This window comes from Corylus avellana, chromosome 9 (genome assembly GCF_965113065.1).
Source record: "Corylus avellana chromosome 9, dhCorAvel1.hap1.2, whole genome shotgun sequence".
Taxonomy (NCBI): Eukaryota; Viridiplantae; Streptophyta; class Magnoliopsida; order Fagales; family Betulaceae; genus Corylus; species Corylus avellana.
Genome location: NC_142498.1, coordinates 15,773,227 through 15,785,479, shown reverse-complemented (window position 1 = coordinate 15,785,479; position 12,253 = coordinate 15,773,227). Strand labels below are relative to the sequence as shown.

At 34.2% G+C, this 12,253-nt stretch overlaps 1 protein-coding gene across 1 annotated transcript; it reads right to left on the bottom strand.

Moving 5' to 3' along the window:
• Window positions 1–9,929: 9,929 nt before the first annotated feature.
• LOC132190965 (uncharacterized) lies at window positions 9,930–10,992 on the bottom strand. The gene has a single exon (XM_059605991.2). The coding sequence runs from the start codon at window positions 10,941–10,943 to the stop codon at window positions 10,176–10,178; it is 768 nt and encodes a 255-aa protein (XP_059461974.2). The 5' UTR covers window positions 10,944–10,992; the 3' UTR covers window positions 9,930–10,175.
• Window positions 10,993–12,253: the final 1,261 nt, after the last annotated feature.

Here is a 12,253-nt window from a genome sequence, read left to right as displayed (position 1 = left end):
GCCTCTCTGATGCAATTGGTTATAAGCTTATAATGGAATAATCCTAAAATTTAAGCACGCAAGGACACAATTGAAGTGTTAATGGCCACGTAGCTTGGGACAAATTGAGTTGTTTATGTTGCTGACTAAGTTTGCATTGGGTACTTTGCTCATTTAAGTGATTCATTTAAGCATGAAAAACAGATAAAAGGAAGTACTATTGGAACACCTTCCTGTGGAACCAGCTATTGGTACTTGTCACCATCCAGTACATCGGGTCTGACTATAAATGCAAACTATACATAAACTCTACATTAAGTTATATGAAGCTAAAACCCCTTCCCCTTATGTGATGTATTCAACATTGAGATAATGATCTTTTCCAATGATCTTCGATAGGACAAATATTTTGTTGGGGGTCGGGGGCCTCTCCTAGTCTTTATTGGTGGTCATAACTGGGGTGATTACTTCAAAAAAATCTATTGCTATCCTTTTCCTAAACTGTACTGGGTTGACCATTATTGGTTCTGTTGTCTCTCTCTCTCTCTCTCTCTCTCTCTCTCTCTCTCTATTTCTGTGATTATATATTTATATTATTCCCATATTTTTATGAAATATTGCTGCTTTTGTCTATATGTATTTCCCCTAGAAAGAGGGTTTTATGTGTGTGCCTAAAGTTGCATTCATGAACCTTTTTGGGCCTGTGAGGTTGAGAATCAGGTGCTTGTTTTGGGTTGCAGTGCTGTTCTAGTGTCTTCATTGCTGATCTTATCTGCCTGTTATTATTTTTGGTGCCTGGACAAGCACTTTTTCAATGGAAACTGCATTTCCCTTTGCTAGTTGAGGGCTAGTCTAAAATTGAATTTGGATTGTGGTTTATGAAAGGCTTTGGATGGATGGAGAGGGAGAAATTATGGTGACACTGAGATGGGGGGAAAAGAAAATGTTGTGGGGGCAATGCTTTTTGTTTTGGAAGCTTTCTACCCTCCAGCTAGAGCATGAATTGCTGGTGCAGTTAAGTCAAAAGCCTGGTCTGCCACCCCATGCCTCTAAATTCTATTATTTAATAGGTGATTAGCCTTTTCCTAAAGGGGATGAAAATGTTGTGTAGGTGAATTATATAGAATTAAATCTTTAGCTTTAGCGGTCTTTTAAAATACATTGTCTCTGGTTGAATCCTTTGAAATGCATTTGTCCAGAGAAGTGTGGTCAACAGTGATGAAATTAGTTGTGTAAACCAGCATTTGGAAAAGTAGCCTAAGGAGCGAGGGGGATTCCATTTCATTTTGAGATGCAAACTACAAAATTTTGTCGGCTTTCTTAGCATACATTTTTTGGTCTGTGCAAGTGTGTGTTTTCTTAGAAAGGTAGAATCATATAAGATAAAACTGTTGAAACATTTGGAAGCCCTAATCAGAGGCGGTTAGAAATTCAACTTTGATGGTGCTCTTTTGGTAGACTATGGAATAGCATGTTGTTGTGGGGTGGGGAGGAGGGGGGCTGTGCAGATATTTAGGTGAGCATATAACAACTATGTCAATTTCTCTGGATGCCAACTTTAGTCATGCTGATGTACAGTGAAGGGTGTAAAAGACTCTTCAACTAGGTGCTCTCATTGCCTTCAATTGATCTGCTTGTTATGCTGCTTATCAGAATTGAAAGACACTTCAGTTGAATCCTCTTTGGATGGAAGAGATGATATTAATTTATCTTTATTGGAAAAGAAAACGTAGCTATTGGTGTCTTGAGTGCCATCGAGTAGTCATCATGAGTTGAGAAAAGAGGTGTAGGTTATGGGTCAAACCGGATTTCTGCTGTTATGCGGATGAAAATGTTAAGATTTAGTTGACCTTTTTTATTTGTTTGGTTTTGACTGCTTAGAGTTCTTTACATTTTCCTATTTTTGTTTTTTCTCATCTTATTTCTTTTACAAACTATATTCTTATGTGGGGTGAGTGGCTTAGGTGATGAGTTCAATCACTTAAGTTTGGCAGTTCGGGGACGGGTAGTATTCTAATGAGCTTTTGGGAGCATAAGAGATGGGATTATGAAAGAATATTAGAAAGGGGTTGAGGAAAGTTTTTAAGTCTTCAGATTTGAGGTGAGAGAGAGCTTTAATGTTAGGTTTTGGTATGATCTGTGGTGTGGGGATATGATCCTAAAGGATGCCTTTTCAATTTTATTTGGTATTGCGTGCGCGAAGGATTCTATTGTTACAACTCACTTGGACCTTTGTGGTGGATCCAATCAGGGGAATGTTAGCTTTACTAGAGTGGCTCATGATTAGAAGGTAGATATCTTTGACTCGTTCTTTAGGATGTTGTACTTGGTCAGAGTGAGACAAGTAGGTGAAGAAAAGCTTTGGTGGGTTCCCTCCATTCCATTAGAGGAATGTTCAATGTAAGATCAATAGTGTCTTGGGTAGTAATGTTGGCTTCCTTTTCTCTTGGTAGAGTATTTGGTGGACTAATGTTCCCTTCAAAACGGCTTCTTTTACGCTTGGTCAACGGCCTTAGGAAAAGTCATTTTATGGACAATCTTAAGAAACGACATATATTGTGGTTAATAGGTGTTGTACGTGTAAAACGAATGAAGAGTCCGTGGATCATCCTCTACTCCATTGTGACGTTGCCAGTGCCTTGTGGAATGTTTTCTTCAGTCAATTTGTGCTGTCTTGGATTATACCTAGACGAGTAATCACCTTGTATGCTTGTTGGTGGACTACATGCTATGTGGAAGATGGTGCCGTCTTATCTTTTGTGGTGTTTATGGAGGAAAAAGAATGACAAAAGTTTTAAGAACCGTGAGAGGACATTGGAGTAGATTAAGTCTTTTTTCTTCAAAATTTTATTCTTTTGGACCCTGCATTTGTTTCTCCTTTAGTGAGGAGTTACTATGATTTTCTTATTTTGTTTTCTCCTTCTAATTAAGTATTTTCTCTTGCATACTTGTGAGTGCCTTAAACTTTTAATGATCCTTCTATTACTTATAAAAATATATATATATATATATATTTTACATAACTATATAATGTCTAAGCATTGGCACCTCTGCCAGGTTCACCTGCTAATATCATGTATGTCAGCGTGTGTGTGTATTGGAGATGCAGCCATGCAGGGTTATCAAAGAAGTATCTGAGTATAATAGGCATTTGTTCTTTCTCACGTTTATTGTTATAAATCTGACAGCATTGAAATAATGGCGTAAAAACCTTTTGATTTCTTTTTCTTTTTCCTGTTTGTTAAAGTTGGAATGGCATCCTTTTTATTTCAAATGAGGAGAGGAACCTATTAGTACAATATATAGGAGAGCAAAATGGTGTTTTCAATTTTTTTTAAAACCATTTTGTCCTCATGTTTTGCCTTAACCGGTTCCTCTCTTTGAAATGGAAAGGATCCTTTTGGGTTAAAGTTAAGAATCCTTTGTCTTGTTTTTTTTTTCTGTGTTTTAATCCTTTAGGTAGACTCATAGTTGTCAAAACCATACCGAATAGATGGTTGAACCGAAAAAACTGTGAACCAGTTGGTTTTTTATTTGTATTTTATTATATTGAATATGCGGTAAAAAACATGGTGTTTTTCCACGGCAAATTGTGTCATTGATTCACACATATGTTCTCAATAGTTTAATGAGATTTGTCACGTTTCTTTCTAGTGAGATGGCATCTTCATATGTCAAAGGTACTAAAGTGGGTAAGTGAGATCAGATGTCTAAATTTTAATCTGTTAGGTTCGTTTGAACAAAGTACAAGTTATCATGTCTAACATTTGATCTTTAAGGTTCGTTCGAACAAAGTACAAATCGTTTGAAGAAATTGCATTTCACGCGTGCAAGTAGGTGAGATTCGATGTTTATTTAATGTCGACCGTCACATTTTGATCGAAAACAGTTGATTTAAAACATGCATATGAGTCATTTAAAACATTTGGGTGAAGGAAAATTTTTTTTTTTTTCTTTGTCCTTCGTCCGAACCAGAGAGAAAAGAGACGAGCTTGAGGCTTGACAGGATCACTTGAAGAGAAACTCTTAAAGAGGTAAAAACCTTGGTCATCACGTTTGGTTTTGTATGTTATAGTATTGTTTTTTGATGAATTTTAGAGTGTAATGAATTGTTGGTGTGTTTATAGTTTTGATTTTTTAATGAAATATGGATGTTGACTTTGGTGTTTTGACGTTGTTGTGTTGATGAAATGAAGAATTTAATGGTGTAGACTAAATAAATACAAGGACTCTACTGTAGTAGGGTTGTTCAAACAAGAGGTTATTAACAGCTAACCGCTAATCGCCTAGGGCAGTTGCGGTTAGCGATTTTAGGGGTAGGGTAAGGCGATTATAACCACTAACCGCCTTCATTTATATATAATAATATAAATATATATATTAAGTATTTTATATTAATAAAATATATTAATTTTTTCATTTGTATTTAGATTAATGGATTTGGGCAATTTATGACTACGTATGTGAAATATATAATGTGGTATATGATGTTTTGGACTAAGCTTTATTCAAAAATATTGTCTGGTCCAAAAAATAACATGTTATTTTCATGAACATTTTGGCCTTAAACCCTTAAAATAAGTCCAAAAAAGAGACCAATTAAAAGACCAAAACACTTAAAAAACTTAAATGCCCATATATATATAAAAAAAGAGTTATAAAATAAAATAACCGCTAATAGCCTAGGCAATTGTAGTTATTAAAAATCGATAACCGTCTAAGACGGTTGCGGTTGCAATTATAGCCAATAATCGCGAGTTATAACCATTTGATCACCCCTAAATTGTAAGACACAAACACAATAGACAAGGCGATATTACCTATGTGTACATGTTTATGTATTCACATAATGATCACTCAACTACCAAAATACCACAGATTCTGTAATTAATTACTCCCAACCCTATCACACGCATGACCCACATCCACGTCTAAAAACACGACCCACAAAAGGGTCAAAACTAAAGGGTTATTTGCAACAAAACCCCTTAACCCCAAAAATTGACACTGAAAAAAGGAATAAAGTACACACAAATAGCAACTTTTCTTACTCCAAACCCTACCACCAACAAGCATGACTTGCATCCACGTCTGAAAGCCCTTATAACCTACAAAGGCACAGAATAACATATACTATTTGTGACAAACAACCTAAGACCCAAAAATTGACATTGAGCAAGAGACAAAGTACACACCAAAGTATATGCAAATAAAGAAAACAACAACGTTTTAACGAGATTACCTTCCACTTAAGCAACAACCCACAAATTTAGCAGAAGCTTTAACTTTTACGATATCGTTTGGTAAGAAAATAGCTTCTTCCTAATTATTACAATTTTAGTGTGGACGATGGGAGTGGGAACCCTAAGCCTCAAACTGTCGAAATGGTGATTTGGGGATTTCAGATAGTCTTTAACCTATTATTTTATATTAGAATAGTTTCATCATTAATTTAGAAAAGACAATAATTTACATTAGAACAATTTTCTATTTAAGAAGAAATCTCTCTCCTTCGTTATGTTTCAAGAAAGGAATTTCATTTTGATTTCAACTACATTTAAGTATTTTTATTTAGAATGATTTTCTTGTGCATATTTGTAATAGACTTAGTAGACTGCTATGTTTTTCTGTTTAACAAGAGATTTTAATCATAATAAAGAACGGCTTATATTAGACGTTTTTTTCGATCAATTGTTTACTTACTAAGGTTGCGTTTACTTCGACGTAAAATGATTTCCGTATTTTACGATTAGTGAACTCACAGTTCACTAAATGAGTTCCTCAAGTAGTGAACTCACAGTTTCATTTGTAAAATATTGTTTTACCGAGAATTAAGACAAAAATAGGACTAAGGGTCCGTTTGGGAGTGTGTTTTTTAAAAAATAATCTGCGTTTTTAAACTAAATCGTAATTTTGGAGTGTTTGGGATTATGATTTTAAAAACGCAAATTTTAAAATCGTGAAAAAATCTGCGATTTCTATAAACCGACTAGGGGGTACTTATTTGAAAAAGTGTGAATTTAAACAAAAATCACGATTTCTTTTAAAACAATATTTGGCGCAATATTTACCTATTTGGCAATGAAACCGCAATTATATGCTAATGTTATTCAAACACTCAATTGATAAAAATAAAAAAACTTTTTAACATGTTTTGCCAAACGCTAATGCGATTTCAAAAACGCAATTTTTAAAATCGCACTTATTGAAATCGCATTCCGAAACAGGCCCTAAGCATTAATGCCATTTTATTAAAAAATAGTTGATGGATGAGTGGTTCGGAGAAAGAAAAAAGAAAAAAGAAAAAAGAAAAAAAAAAAAAAAAAAGGTTAGTCATATTTTTCACATACACAATAATGGAACAGAAATCAGGATCCTTCAAATGCACAACAGCACAATAACTCCTCGCATGCAACAAGCTTTAATGGATTTAGATCCCATCTTTAATCACTAAATTGGTAAGTGATGACTGGGGCCTAAAATCTGTTGCCACTCATTTAGTAGCAACCAGACAAGCAGTTGTGTGAATTAATTAGGGAAAAAAGTAGTTGCAAAATATGAAATGCACCACAACGGTTATAATTGGTGTTCGCTTGTTGAGTTTGAGTTGTATTGAAGTATATATATATATATATATATATATATATATATATATATATATATATATATATATATATATATAGAGTGTGTGTATAAGAGCATCCTCATCAAGTGTTGAAACAAGTGGCTCATATTCTATTATTGACCCATGGTGTGTAATTAGTTTATATGGGCTTAGGGACAAATAAGTTGTAGGGGGTATTTTGAGGTTTTCCAAAATATTTAGAATTAGGGTTTTTTCCTATAAATATGTTATGTTGTAACCCTAAATCATTGAATAGTAAAATATAACGGCACTCGATCTCTCCTGTGGACGTAGATATATTGTCGAACCACGTAAATTTGTGTCTCGACTCTCTCTTGATCTCTTTCTTTTCGAATTTCATATTATTCATCATTATTGTGCACGGTAACAACATCAAGCTCTTTATATTTAACATTTATCTAAAATTTTAACAAAATTCACAAAAAAAATCATAAATCAAACTCTTTATTGAAAGTTAAATTTAATATTTGTTTTAACTCCTTTCTAAATATAAAGACACCAAAAGCAAAAACTATTTATTTTTAATATTATTTTGATTGTTGGGGTGGCATTTTGGTAAATCTCTCGCATGGCATCAAAGTGAGTGAGTTTCCTGACAATTACATTTATTAATAAAAAATAATATTTAGTTAAAGTAGATAAATATTTAAAGAGTTTGACATTTGGTAGTTTTAAAAAAAGGCTAGTTAAATAAAAAAAGGTATATTTTCAAATTAAGTTAAATTTAGAGAAATTTTAAAGAGCTTGATGGAAATGCTCTAAGACTATATATATTAATTTTAATTCGACCCATTTAATTAAAACGGGTTGGACACCTAGACCCTAACTACCTAATTGCGTACTGGATTCGTATCGGGTTCGCTAGTCATTTTAAGAATTGTCAACCTTTATGTCGCGCTTCAAGTTCGATTCGTACCGAGATATGTGTATAAAACTATATAAGTCAATCTTAACCCAACTTTAATTAAGCGAGTAAAATTCTTTAATCTTAATCCGCTAATTTCGTATTAAATCCACATCAAATTCACAAATCGTATAAAAAATTACCAACCCTCTGATATCAATCGAGTAATAAGGGGCTTATCATATCGGTTATTTCCACTAAAATGATCAATATACATAGCCGGCATTATCATTGTTGACACAATAATATACGTATAATGATTAAACACAATAATAATATCTGGGCAGTGTCAATTTTTTGCTTCGTACGCCACAATGTATTGCTTGTAGTAATTAAAAAAAGCCCAAGACTATCATAATTTGGCTTTTGGCATGCTCAATAAGTTATTTAGAAGAAATCATTAATACAAAATTTATATGTACGCATATAATTAACCATGTCGCCGGCAAGAGATTTCACATTATTTAAATTTTCAAAACACGTGTTAATACTTAATATTGATTCTATATACACTATTAAATGCATTAATTTTTAATCTTGACTGTAAACTGAATACAAAATAGAAAAGATCGTATTCTCGACAAAATTGTATCGACCGCCCTCATTATTATTGAAATTGAGTAAAGGATTGGAAACAAGTAGCCTGCCCATTACTACTCATCAACCATGAAAGAAGATCGAACAAATGATCATAGTCTTCTCCCCTTAGACTAGACTTTTTCCTTTTCCCTCCTGTCTCAACTTTTGTCTCTTTCTTTTTTCTAAAGGCATGTAAAAACTTTGGACAGCTGATTATTAATTTCCAAAATATGTGTCCCATAGACATCAAATAATTATAGATCATAAGTCTCTATAATGGCTGCTAAAAGAGATGAAACAATATTGATCATCTAAAGCCAACGAGATATAAAGGTCAAATATTGAGCAAACTCTGTTATATATTATTGCGTCATCAAAATATAATTCACAATTTTAATATTTTAGTTTAGAGAAGTACTCCTACTATATCAGGATGTAGCAGTGTAAACTCACTTATTTACGGCATTTACTTAAGTTTAGACACATAAGCTTGAAACACAAAATAGAAGAAACGTAAAAACACTAGATTAGCTCATCCATGGTATCGTTTCGGAAACTACCGATGTACCTACACCTGCCTCCTTTGCCAAACGCCAGATTAACCTTTCGTAGCCGGGATTCACCAAACGATGACACTTTTGGATTAGATTTATGCCTCCAATGACTTGTTTCAATTGGTATTAGTTAGCGTGTTCATAGATAGTGTGTTGTTTTGGTAGATGGCCCCAGATGGGCTTCAAATTTGGTTAATATGTGTGATTAGGTGTTTTTCTTCTTATGTGTTTTGGTGTTTCATCCTTAAGTGATGGGCTACCGCCAATGGGTGTAAATGGCCTGGTTTACACCAAATCCTGATCGAAGCTAATTAAATTCTTCGGTTTATCTGTTTTTGGATGAATAATATATTTTTCATCCTAATCATGTGTTATCATAAAAATTAAAATATAATATGATGAAACAAAAAATTAGATACACATAATAAATAACTCTATAGTTTACTAGAAAAAGACAATTTACACCAACTTTTAGTTTAAAAATCGTTTTCATGCGCATGCTCATTGAAACACGACATGTCTTTCTCCTCAATAGAATGTCATTTACAATGTCGGCCATCCGACACATTGCTGATCGATGTAATTTATCAAGCATCTCATTAATTAATTTGTAGTTGATCGTTACAATACGATCCAATTCTTCTTTTACTTCAAAAGATTTCTAGCAATTTTGTTCATCGATTATAAATAATCTAACAATAAATATTAGAGAGAATAAGTTTTGGACAATATACTTATCTCTTAGAACAAGTGATCAATCTTATATGAATACGTTATCATTTTTTTAACCTTAATTCAAACAAAAAATTACTGGAGATCCAAATCCATCGACTTTATCGTGTAATTCAATTTGATTTGCAACCTGGATTTGTATTACTTATTAAAAAAAACCCGTGATTCAAATCGACTTGCGCACGTAAAGATGTATAGTTGTCATTAGTATCTAATTTTTTTGTTTTTTTTTTGGCTTAAGTAACATTCGATTATGGCATTGTCATTAATTAAAGAACAAAAAGAAAAAAGGATTGGAATGAAGATATAATAAAACAAGAGAGCAAGTAGAGATACTACGATTCAAACTTTGTCATATACATAATGATCAAGAACTTAAAGGTGGAGATAACAACGTATGATTTTTGTCTTTTATGGTAGAGTATATATATTTAATATTTTTATCTACCAACTATATATAGATAAGATAGAAACAAATTAACAAAAAGAAAAAAAATAAAATAAATAATAATATGCTTTTTTTTTTTTTGTTGTCTCTGTCGGGATTCTCGTGATTTTCTTTCATTCATTCTTATGCTCACCACCTAACGTTATTCTCAATTACTGAGAGGGCACTATCATCGCCCAATATCCGCCACTGTACACTATCTTTCCTTCTACGTAAAGTCTTAAATAGTGTCCTTCTATTTACGAAAACACCCATCTCATGCAAACGCCTCGCAAACCCATTAGCTAGAGCGAAGGAGGACACAAATGTCCAAAAAATAATTCTCACGCACGCTCACACGTGGGGTAAGCAAAACGACGCCGTCACGGCCACGCTGGCGTGGTCCTTGCAGCTCAATGCTCTGAGCAACCTCCATGTCCCCTTACTGGAGCTGCGGTTCACCGGAAGCTTACCGTCAGCGGAGAGAGGAGGCGGAAACAGCGTGGAAGGATGGTTCCGGCGAACCTGCCGGTTTTTGATGTCACTCAGCTCCATCTCCGGTGGAAACTTCACCAGTCCAAACATCAACAAGTACCACCGAGGCTTCGCCGCCTTTTTAAGCGCCATATCGGACTTTCCGGAGCTCTTTACCGATGAATTTCGGTCTATTTCCATGGAGTTTGAGCTTCTGTGGAGTTTTGTGCAATCCAGAGACCGGCTGTTCCTCATGAGCCTAGTGCTGCCGGCGCCGCTGTTTGACCGAGTTACGGGGCTCTGTAGCTTCGACAATGACTCGGATCGCCTTCGGAAAGTGGTCGGTTTGGTTGGGTTTTCTCCGGTGGTTGGTGTTTTGGGAGGAGATTGTAGTTCTTTGAAGGGTATGAGCTTTCCGCAGAAGATGATGTCGTCGGCCGGACACATGTCGGAGCTGAGGTCGCTGAAGAACTCGAAGAAGTCGGGGGCCTCGGCGCGTGATCGTGGAGTACCGTTGTTGTTGTTGTCGACAATTTCGTTGTCGGGGTTGAGCGGAAGGTCGCAGAGAGAGAGTGATTCTTCTGTTTCTTCTTGATCTTCTCCTTCTACTGGGCTTTGAAGTTGAGGGTTCTTGGGATGATCTCCCATGTTTGGAGGAGGAGAGGGATTGTTTGATGGAAATGAAGAAAGAACGTTTTTTTAGGAGTGCCTTTCAGATTGGTAAGAGATCAGAGGCAATATATATAAATATAAATATAAATAACCCAGAGAGAGAGAGAGAGAGAGAGAGAGGGGTGGAGTGTCCTGAAATATATTTCATTTTTGGAAATTGTTTTTTTTTTTTTTTTTTGGGTGTCTATATAAAGCCTGCATTTTTGGAGTCTATATAAAGCGATACTTTTGAAATTCTCATAGTTTTTTTTGGACCCGGCTCCAATGGATGGCTTCTAGAAGAAGAAAGACAAAAAGAGAGAGTGACAAGACGATAGAGGGAGGCATCTAGAAACACTAAAACAAAGAAAGGGGATCTTCAATTAAAGAGAAGAATAGGCACACGAGAAATCGGGGGAAGACATGGTAAATTGGATAGGAGATTTTGAAAGTGGATCCGATATATTTAATTGTCCATAATCCATATTACATACAATACTAACGAATAATGTGAGAAGGTAAGTTAGTCCGTCCTTGCATTCTCGAACACTTAGACGAATAGCTATACTTACAACCGAAACAAATAAACCTCAATTTTTTTGTTACATTAACCGCTCGTATTACATACAATATTAGCAATTAATTGCAACCTATAAGATCCTAGTCCCATTTTAGCGACTTGTTGTTGAGAATTGTGTAGTCTTTTTGCTACACCGATGGAGCATTTACAATGTACTTTTTATATTTATCTTTTTTCTAAAAAAATCTAACAAAACTTATAAAAATATCTATTTAACAAGCTCACTTCTGTACTTTATATTTACCTATTGTGCTCCCTACATTTCAAGAGCTAAAAAGTTATAATTAAATAATTTTTTAAGCTTATTTTTTACTCTCAGCTCGATTGATTGGTTTAAAACTAATAAAAATAATATTTAACTAAAGTAGAGAAAAATATAGGGAGTTTGATATTTAATTCTTTTTAAAAGTGGCTTTCTAAATTTTATAAAGTGAATTTTTCTCCTCTAATTTAGTTTTGAGGAGCCAATTGTTAATGTTCTTACTGATTTTCGGGGTCGTTACGAAATATCCCTAGAGTCACTATATATATATATATATATATATATATATATATATATATATAAGTGAATATAGTACCTATATAACACTTTTACAATTCACCCTTAAGTAGGACTTAACCTTTCAAGATATGACAAGGTACTAGTATTCTATTGCCATCAACCAATGTAGGATGTTTAAAAAGAGGATGAGAAATTGATAGTCACTTTTTTAAAAAAAGATGTCTA